This window comes from Abrus precatorius, unplaced genomic scaffold (genome assembly GCF_003935025.1).
Source record: "Abrus precatorius isolate BTA unplaced genomic scaffold, Abrus_2018 Scaffold8, whole genome shotgun sequence".
In the NCBI taxonomy this organism is placed as follows: Eukaryota; Viridiplantae; Streptophyta; class Magnoliopsida; order Fabales; family Fabaceae; genus Abrus; species Abrus precatorius.
This window is the reverse complement of record NW_020874428.1, coordinates 27,276,271-27,285,843: the sequence shown is the minus strand read 5'-3', so window position 1 is coordinate 27,285,843 and position 9,573 is coordinate 27,276,271. Positions and strand designations below refer to the sequence as shown.

The 9,573-nt window shown below is 35.2% G+C and overlaps 2 protein-coding genes across 2 annotated transcripts; both read right to left on the bottom strand.

The window, feature by feature from the left end:
• Positions 1 to 559: 559 nt before the first annotated feature.
• LOC113847342 lies at positions 560 to 3,358 on the bottom strand. Its single transcript, XM_027476377.1, has 2 exons — positions 1,231 to 3,358; positions 560 to 1,004 (listed from the first exon to the last, which is right to left on the bottom strand). The coding sequence occupies exons 1-2, from the start codon at positions 3,037 to 3,039 to the stop codon at positions 894 to 896; spliced, it is 1,920 nt and encodes a 639-aa protein (XP_027332178.1). The 5' UTR covers positions 3,040 to 3,358; the 3' UTR covers positions 560 to 893.
• A 1,512-nt stretch (positions 3,359 to 4,870) lies between these two features.
• Positions 4,871 to 8,026, bottom strand: LOC113874596 (ABC transporter G family member 26-like). The gene is made up of 9 exons (XM_027512814.1): positions 7,820 to 8,026; positions 7,295 to 7,584; positions 7,021 to 7,176; positions 6,715 to 6,898; positions 6,353 to 6,631; positions 5,990 to 6,274; positions 5,573 to 5,857; positions 5,386 to 5,493; positions 4,871 to 5,140 (listed from the first exon to the last, which is right to left on the bottom strand). The coding sequence occupies exons 1-9, from the start codon at positions 8,024 to 8,026 to the stop codon at positions 4,871 to 4,873; spliced, it is 2,064 nt and encodes a 687-aa protein (XP_027368615.1).
• Positions 8,027 to 9,573: the final 1,547 nt, after the last annotated feature.

Here is a 9,573-nt window from a genome sequence, read left to right as displayed (position 1 = left end):
ACATGAACTGCAGAAGTAACTTCTAACTATACTAATAACATTGTCACGTCACAAATCCATGTGTCCTCTTGTTTGTTCAGCTATTCTTATTAACAGCAGAAGAAATCATTAGTCCACAGAGGAGGTTCCAGCTAGCTCTCTTTATAAAATTTTTGGACAAATTATATTTTTGGTCTTACACATGATATTTACTTTTAATTTAGTCATTATATGAATTAATTTAATCCTTATATGTATAGTTATATTGAATATATATCCTTGTCATTTGTTAACAAGTTTATTGTTCAAAGATAAAAAATGTTAAAGAAATAAATTCCTATAGAGGACTAAAGTGGTGAAACTTGTAATATTGAAAAATCGTTGGTTTTTATCGTTATTAAAACTATGAAAAAAATAAGAATATGAGGGTTCAAATTCCATAATGATGCAGTTTGCCTCCTTTTTTTCACTTCCCATTTATTGATCTCTTGTAGGTTTCCCCAAAACCCACCTTAATAGTGGATTTTTCCTTGAAAAAGTAAAAAGAAAAGACAGTAACCAAACCCATCTCAATTGCTAAATCCAAGATACTTGCAGGGAATTTGGTATTAAACAGCCTTACATGTGTTTTTATTTTTATTTTTCTCTTTTGGTACAAAGAATAGAAAAATTCATGAAGGAATAGAATTCAGGACTAGTGGACAGCACTAATACAACTTTCGAACACTGCCACAAAGTGAAAATATTTGTGACCCCTAATGGAGGAAAAAGAAAGGTCCTATTAGTCAATTATAGTAATCTAATGACATAGATAAAATATAATTACAAACAAATGACTAGCCTAGGTACAAGCTCCATTACTAGAATGACAAACAACAATGTAAACATACACTATCATTGAAATAGATAGAGGCTTAGCTTGCTTTCAGCTTGACCCCATCATCAAGTTCTCCCAAAACAAATTCAGCATATAAATCCTTCAGAGCAATCATTACCGTGGTTATCAGTGGCCCCATAATAGCTCCCTGTGGATTCAACAAAAGCAAACAATATGTGTGTCTTCAGAGCTTAGCACGGCATTAGAAAATTGATTTAAAATCAAGTTAATCACGTAAACCAATCTAAATTTTAGAACAAATATACATATAGGTGGGAACTTTCATGTTAATCTATGACAATGTGTGAGGTTATTAGTTCAAATTGCTTATAGAACAATTTCAGAACATCAAATCATGAAGGGTAACAATTTACCTCTAGAGCTGACGGAAACAAGGTCATTCCCCCAATGATGCTTAGCCCAGTAAGATATGCACTGTAACCAGGCAAATCTTCCAGAATTTCAGTTGCCCCATAATCCATGAGGACAAGGTGAGTAACAGATAAGACAATGGCCACTACGTATCTACCTTCTAGCACAAGTTGTATAGCTGCTGGAATTGTTGCAAGCCAAGATGGAAGTATTGGTAGCAAAGGGCTAATAAAGGCAAAGACAGTTGACACATACAAGAAATGTATTTTGTATAACCTAAATAAAAGCCAAGTCAAGCATCCTTGGAAAAATGCAATCTCAGCAGTGGCCAAAAGGACTCCTGAAATGGCTTTATCCAACACTTCAACACATCTGACCCTAGCTGAGTTTGAGATTGGAAGCATGTGCATCACTTGTTCTGTTACCCCACCAGACTCTGATGTGATGAGATAATACAAAACCCAGAAAAACACCATTGTCTGAGACACAAAATTGAAAACCTCAGCAGCTCCAGAGATTATGGAATTCAAAATGGAAAACACAAACTTTGTACCACTTCCAAGCACTGTTGTACTACTAGCTAAAACACGTTGACCTACATCCATTCCTTTAATGACAAATCCCTTAGCCTTCTCAACCAAATCATCTTGAGTGATTATAAGCTCACGAAAAAGGGTATCGAGTTCAGTATAAATCTGGCTCCATTCCCTATTTCTAACTCTACCCCTCAAACTCAAGAGTTTTTCAGTGAACGGTGAAGGCATCATTGAAACTGCTGAATGCTGAGAAGAGTTAGCAGCACTAGTTGTTATCACAAATTGCCTAATACCGGTCACAAATTCAGTCATATTGTACTTCATTGCCAACCCATCAATCTGATCAGACACGGTTTCATAAAACTGAGTAGTGTACCTATCAACCATTCCAGCAACATCATTCTCCTCCATCCACTTCTTCACACCAATTCTCTCAGCATAATTGCTCTCTTCCACATGCAATTTCAGCGAAATCACTGCACCTTTCCCTTCACCACCAATCTTGTAGGAGAAAAACATCACCACAGTCAAGAACCCAACAATCATACCAACAATTAATCCAACGGCCACAATGGTTTTCAACCTTCTCAGTATCCTTCTGGTGAAAAACGCACCAATTGCAGTGCGGCCAAAGCTAACACTCCCAAATGGAGACAAAGTGGAATCCGCATTGTTCGAACTGAAAACAAAGCCTAATACAAGAAGTGACAAAGACCCAACACCACCAAGCCTCTCATAAGCAAAAACAAACACCCCAAAAGACAAGAGCAAACGAAGCACAGTGGAAAATCCCTTACTTTTCCTTGAAGAGGCGTTCTCAGCCTTTGGTTTCCTGAGAAGAAACCTGAAAGAAGCTTCTCGAATCTCAACCAGGGTAGCAACAAAGACCTCGAAAATGGCGAGAGGAACAGCAAAGAGGGTGTGGGTGAGGCCTATTTTGAGGGGTTCAGACCAAAAGGAAACGATGGTTTGGTGAATGAGTCTGAGAGGGATAGAACAAAGCACAGCCCATTGAAGGGGTTTGAGGTATTGTTCGAGGAGTTTGCAGAGAGTGTAGAGAATGAGTATGGCGAAGGCAAGGCCAGCATGAGCCATGGCTATGTAAAGGGCTAAGCGTACCTGAGAGTCGCCGGAAAGATTGAATTTTTGGCCGGCGTTCGGCGGCGGTTGCTGCGGAGGATCCGAGGTGGGTTTTCTGACGGATGCGGATCGGAACATGTCTTGCCATGGTGGGGTGGTGGCAGAGTTTGGGTCAGAATAGGGGACAAGGTCCATGAGACAGAGTCAGAAAAACCAAAGTACAAATAGAAAGTGGATAAATACTATGTTTGTTAATGAATAAATGTGTGTGTTGGATGTGCCTTTGGTGTCAGAATGAGTTACGAGTTTGACTCTCACTCACTTCTATTATAAAAGAGAAAAAGAGAGAGATGCTTCATCAATGATCAATCATTTGATTTGCAAGTTTTGGGTGAAAAAGTGCACTCTGCAACTTTTTAAACTGAAAGGAAAAAGAAAAAAAGGGAATTGGTTCTTGGCTTCGTGTGTTCGATTGCATTCACGTTGCCTCAAAGTCATCCCTATCTTCTTCTTCATCATAACTAAATTATGAGTTTACGTAAGGCGTTAATTAAGCATTAATTAATAGTATCTTTAATTACTCTACCTCTTAACAGTAATGTGTAATGGGGCTATGAACTGTACCTTTTTTCCTTGGAGGTTTCTTTCTATCGTTAACCATAAGAAACTTTGTTTTTGGTCATGGAAGCATAAGAAATTTTTTGGGCCAGTTGGGCTAGCATATCTTTGTGGCCTGGCCCGTTTTTAATTTTTGTATGTTTACATCAGTATTGGACCATTACAAAATTTGTACAATAATTTGCAGCACTAAAAATATATAGATAGCTTCAACTTTTAGTGTGTGTGTGTGTAAGAACACTAATGTATATCACATTGCACATCTAATAATAAGTTTAGTTGGATGGAACCACTACTTGAGTTGAGATAAAAATAGAATTATCCTGGATGATTGTTTTTCTTTTAATTTTACAATAGTTGTATTTCTATAAATTCAAAAGAATTAAAAAGATGGAGCAATTAAGTTGATTTTAACTGGTATAAAAAAAGTTTGATTTTTTTTACCTTAATTTATTTTATTTTCTTTGATTATAAGTACTTAATAAAATTAATATTAATTTTAATAAATTTAATAATATCAACGTTTATTTATTTATTTTCTTTTTCTAGCTTTCTTCTCTCTTCACATCACATAATCTATTATATATATATATATATATATATATATATATTTTTTTTTTTTTTTTCTATCTTTCTAGATGTAGATACTCCAAAGGTCGTCATTTTTCATTGAAAAACTTATTTAAACTAAAAAATAAATAAAAAAGCTTATTAAGAAACTTATTCAAATTATTTTATTTAAAATTATTTATATTTGTTCAAACTAATATATTGATTGAGTAATTGATTGGTGATTTTTTTCCATTTTAAATTATGAGCTATTTATTTGTCGGTGGGTTGTTATACAGAAAGTAAATTTTAAAAATACGATTTGGTATAGTAAATAAATTTAATGATATACACCTGTTCATTCTTCAGGTTTTGGAATTTTATTTGGGGGTGACATTCGTTTTCTAGAAAGTAGTTTATGTTCTGACCAATTTGAATTTAGTTAAATAAATTTATTTAAGAAAGTAAAGCATTTTAACATTTGTTTTTTCTTAAGATTTGAAAGTTAGACTTTATTTAAGATAAACTAGTTCTTTGTTTCATGATTTTGTTTGTGAATTTATTTAAAAAACTTCGAGTTTCTTTTTTTAAAATATTATTATTGCAATTTGGTTTTATAAACATATCTTACATTTTATTTTATGCACCTTCTTGTTCTTACCTTTCTCTCATAGATAAAAAAAATGTAAAAGTAAATCCTCCATTAATCTTGGTAAAAAAGAAATTACGTTAAAAATCTACCATATTAATTTTCACTTGCATGCAAATAAAAACAACCATAGGTAGTAGATACACAGTATTACACACTTTCTCTCAAATGTTTCTGTGTAGTTTAGTTACTAACAGCAAAACAAAGAGACTAATTGCGAATAATGTCAATTCGTTTTCGAAGACAGAAGTAAGCAAAGATGCGAAAGCATAGAGCCATGGCTAACAAAACCCATACTTCAGTTAAGCCTCCTTCCAAGTTTACAGTGTCAAATGATGGTGAACTCTGCAGTGTTCTACACCCTCCCTCGCTTTCACACTCATATAGTTGCTCTCCTGAATACTGCACTTTCAGAAGAAGTCTAAATCCATAGTACACAAACGACAAATACTTCAACCACTGCATCAGCTTTGGCACGTGCTGCAACACAATCAACTTTCTTAGTGTTGCATGTTTTTAATATGAAAAATAGTCATGCATGAAATAGCACCACCCTTCTAAAACAAACTAGTCATGGTTTATCAAACTTATGAATTCATTCTAAACAGGATCAAAAGTTGATAATTAGCACGTTTAATTTAACAATATCCTATCTAAGTTTCTTTATGGGAATTTTTCATGCTATATAGCACCGAGTTCTGTTATTATGAACTCTTTGTGAATACCTGAACATAGTAGCCACCTGTGAGAAGAAATAACATTAGTATCAAAGAAGCAACCATCCCTGCTCTTTGAATGCTCATAACAGCAGCTCCAAAAAGTTCTCCAGCCCCCTATTAACAACAATGTATTCATTAAAGCTTTCATCAAATGATGACCCATTAACTTTTTTTGAGTCTTGACACGGCTTACTTGACTTGTGATAGCTATTAACAGCACGGCAAACAATGTCAAGAAGAAGCACGCAACAGTCCTTTTAAAGCCAGCCATGAAGTATAGGATTAGCATGAAAAAAGTGGGATAGAAAACATGTGCCACCATGTCACACAGAGTGCTGCTTGCATAGTATACACTTAGTCTGTACATGTCTGCTTTTCTTTCTTTCACCAAGTAGACATTTTCAAAGGGAAAGACATAGACTGCTCCAAAAAGGCATGAAGATGTCCAGAATATACAGATATAGAACATCAAACCAACCTGCAGCAATGATGGTGATCCATTTTAATGTTAATTAGAACTAGAAGATATTTTTGTGGAAAAGTTGAAGGTGGATAGATTCGCACAGCTAAGTCTTGTGATGCGTGTGAACAGCAATACCATGGAAACTACCTGATCTCTAAGTTGAGCCTCTGTATTGGTTGAAGATTTCCACCAAAGTAATCCCAACAAAAGTGCAATGCCAAGTGCTTGAACTAGTCTTAGTTTATCAAAATAGTCCTTGCATCTTGCTCTGAATGTTCGCTTATAAAGAATAGTGAATTGGTCCAACCAACTCAGTGTCCAATCCTTTTTAACCTGAATGGCCAGCTGAAGATGTTCTGGTGCGTTTGTTGCTCCGTGATTTTCTTCTTTTTCTTTTGGCTCCAGTTTGTCTTTATAAATGAGTTGTAGACGCTTACATAATAAAAGGAACATTTATTAAGTGAGAACGAGATAGGACATATATATAAAATGTATAATGAATAATCTTACTTTAATAATAGCTTTTGAAGAATCAGCTGATTCTTGATCTTCCAAAATATCTTGTGGAACGCTTATGTTATTCGCTTGTCCAGTTGCCAAGTCAAGCAAGAACTCTGCAGGATTCATTGGTATTTCGGGGATGAACCTCAAGGATGAAAAGTACTGCATCGTGTCCCTAGCCTTCCCATAGTAAATGGGATAGCCTTCTGATATCAGTAGTAGTTTGTCAAACATGTGAAAAATTCTGCTGGATGGCTGATGAATTGTTGTGATTATGGTCCTTCCACCCTATAGGCAAATCAACAGTATTTTTCAGGACATATTACGAATTGCATGGTTTTGGACACACAGCATGTTGTGATTATTGATACCTTGGCAAGTCCCTGAAGAGTGAAAAGGAGTTTGTTTGCTGAGGTGGAATCAAGGCCTGATGTTGGTTCATCAAGTAGCAAGAGTGAAGGATCAACAAGAATTTCGTAGCCTATGCTGGTTCGCTTCCTTTCTCCTCCTGATATGCCTTTGAGAAATCCTCCACCTATTTTTGTGTGGCGACATCTATTGTTGTACAAGAGATTATTCAGGGAAATAGTTTCATTTATTTCTTTTGTAGTTAATTTCACCATTAATTCAATAATAATATGTGAGATCAAATGTACACCAATTAATTCAAAACACACCTTTCAAGGCCTAGCTCCTTGACAGTGGTCTCCACTCTTGCATATTTTTGTTGCTTGCTCATATTGGATGGCAGTCTTAGGAATGCAGAGAAGATTAACGTTTCTTCTACTGTAAGTTGTGGGAAAAGCACATCCTCTTGTGTCACAAATCCAATCCTACAAGGCAAATAAAAAATGAGAATGAAAAGTCCAACATTAGCATATATTTATGCTCTATGAAAAGATCAAGTACATGTTACGAAATGGATGTTAATGTGTAATGAAGGTTGCCAACCTCCTCTTGACAGCTGGATTAAATCTAACATCATTATAAGTTATTTTCCCCTTTACATTCTCAAGTAATCTTCCTCCCACAACTCTCAACAAGGTTGTCTTCCCACTACCAGAAGGACCCATCAAAGCAAGAATTTCACCAGGGCCAATGCTTCCTGTGATACCCTTCAATATTTTCTTGTATTTATCTTCATCCACATGTTGTTGTGTGGCTACTTTTGACATCATTGTCTTCACAGGGTTCTTGGAAGCTGTTTGACTATTTCTCACCTTAAACTCTACATCTTCAAACTGCACATTAATGAGAAGCTTGAGAGCAAGTGAAAGAAATCAAAACTACTAATTAAGAACAAAATATTGTTGATAACACTATTTTGACTGATTGAAATCAGCTTTCATTCTCAAGTGATGAATCATCAAGACTCTAGATTCCATTTCTTGAAAAACTAAGATTTTAATAAAAAGAAAAGCATTGCTCTAAAAGTGAAAAAACCAAATGTTGTAGAATTGAGTCATTTCTCTCCACCTTGAGATATATGGGGAGGGGTGGATCTTGGTTGAAACTAGAATCCTCAACTTTTATGTCAATCTCTGAGTACCTATTCGGAAGGTATGCCTGAGACATGTACTCCATGCTATGACCAAAGCCATTGCTCCCTGCAATCTGCATGGAGCCCGTGGATGGGGGTGACATTGGCATGTCTTCAATCTCATCTTCTCTTCCGTTCTCCATGATCTTGGATGCCAATGAAAACTAGGATGAAGCCAAGTCTAATAATAGAGTTTAGATGTCATGAGTCAACTGTATTAGACCAAGAGCTTGCCTATATATGGAGACTGAATTTTGGTTGGTGTGCCACATACTTTTCATGGCAAGTAAATTTCTTGGTCCATGAAAGGCATGAATGTTTGCAGATATCCTCCTTTCAATTCAACCATTTTCATTTGTCAAAAGAACATGTCAAGAGCATGAGTAAAATTGGCTTGGTTAAGTAACTGAACATTTATGAAATGCAATTTGGCATTCTATCATTTAGATGCGACTACTCTCATTCAAATAGGAACAATATTTTACAAAGCATTAAATGAGAAAATTATGTGACTGAAATTAAACAGTTGCGTCCATAGCTGGGATGCGATTTTGTAGGTTCGGGGAAGTCTACAATTAGGACTAGTCCCTCTTGAATATCATTTTCCCCTTTAATGCTAATTTTTCCACTAGTCTAGTAGTTATGGATTGAAATCAAACTCCAGAGCATGGCCTTGCACTTGTTTGGATTTCTGTTCTGTAATAAACAATATAAATATATCCTAACATCTGTTCTGTAATAAACAATATAAATATATCCTAACAATTTGAAATCATCTAACGTTCTTTTATTTGTACCTTAAATTACTGAAAAATTGCAGAAGTTGGGTTACTGCAATAGGTTATCCTTTTATATCAGTTCTGTGAACAAGATCAAGACCATCAAGAGTAGGTGTACTAGTGTGATTTTGTGAGTCCATCCAACTTGATCAGATTATGAATTGTTTGTAGAAACTATAACTCAAAAACACACATTAGATACTTAAAATAGCTTTTTTTCATGCAACCTTTGTTGCTATTATTTCCATTGCTTGGAGCATTATTCTGCAATTTTTGTTGTTTTAAACATCAGTTGCATATTTATATCCATGGTTTGGATTGGACATGTTACCCGCTATCATATATGCTTCTTTTTTTCACATCTTGTCTAACTTGACTTATTGTTCTTCATGAGTCCTTCATGATTCGTATTACACGATCAGTAGCCATATTTCACTCCATTTTAACCAAGTAGAATACAATTTTTCTTTCTTATTTTGCTTGTGTTTTTGTTGAGGCATGTGGGGTTTGCTATGATTACCCTTTCATACTCTATACTCATAGCAAGCCTGTTTGCTACTAAATTATGTTTTTCCAATGCGGAAAACAAAATTATGTGACTACAAAAATTACTTCAGAATACACCTGCATTCCAAGTGAGATATATTACATCAGTCTAACTCTTATTTTTTCTTCATGCATGATTTTATTTTTTTCAATTATCTGTACACAAAACAAATAAGCATTATCTATGAGGTCAGGTATCTCACAACGCCATTATGCTGGGCCAAAAGAACTCAACATTCGGCAGCAAAGACCAATAGCACGGTCATACTTCTGCTGAAGGTGTGCACTTGCTACCTATTCCTAATTCAATTATCTCTTGACCACACTCAAGTGCTAATTCTGCTTCAATTATCCACCAAAAAAAA

What these genes read in the sequence shown, in the direction of transcription:
- LOC113874596 (XM_027512814.1), bottom strand. Translation starts at nt 8,026, where the DNA reads ATGGAGAACGGAAGAGAAGATGAGATTGAAGACATGCCAATGTCACCC. An exon ending in CTCTTCAGGGACTTGCCAAG is followed by an intron (nt 6,632 to 6,714) that starts GTATCAATAATC and finishes ATTTGCCTATAG; the next exon opens with GGTGGAAGGACCATAATCAC. An exon ending in CTTCAAAAGCTATTATTAAA is followed by an intron (nt 6,275 to 6,352) that starts GTAAGATTATTC and finishes TTATTATGTAAG; the next exon opens with CGTCTACAACTCATTTATAA.
- LOC113847342 (XM_027476377.1), bottom strand. Translation starts at nt 3,039, where the DNA reads ATGGACCTTGTCCCCTATTCTGACCCAAACTCTGCCACCACCCCACCA. An exon ending in TGTTTCCGTCAGCTCTAGAG is followed by an intron (nt 1,005 to 1,230) that starts GTAAATTGTTAC and finishes TTGAATCCACAG; the next exon opens with GGAGCTATTATGGGGCCACT.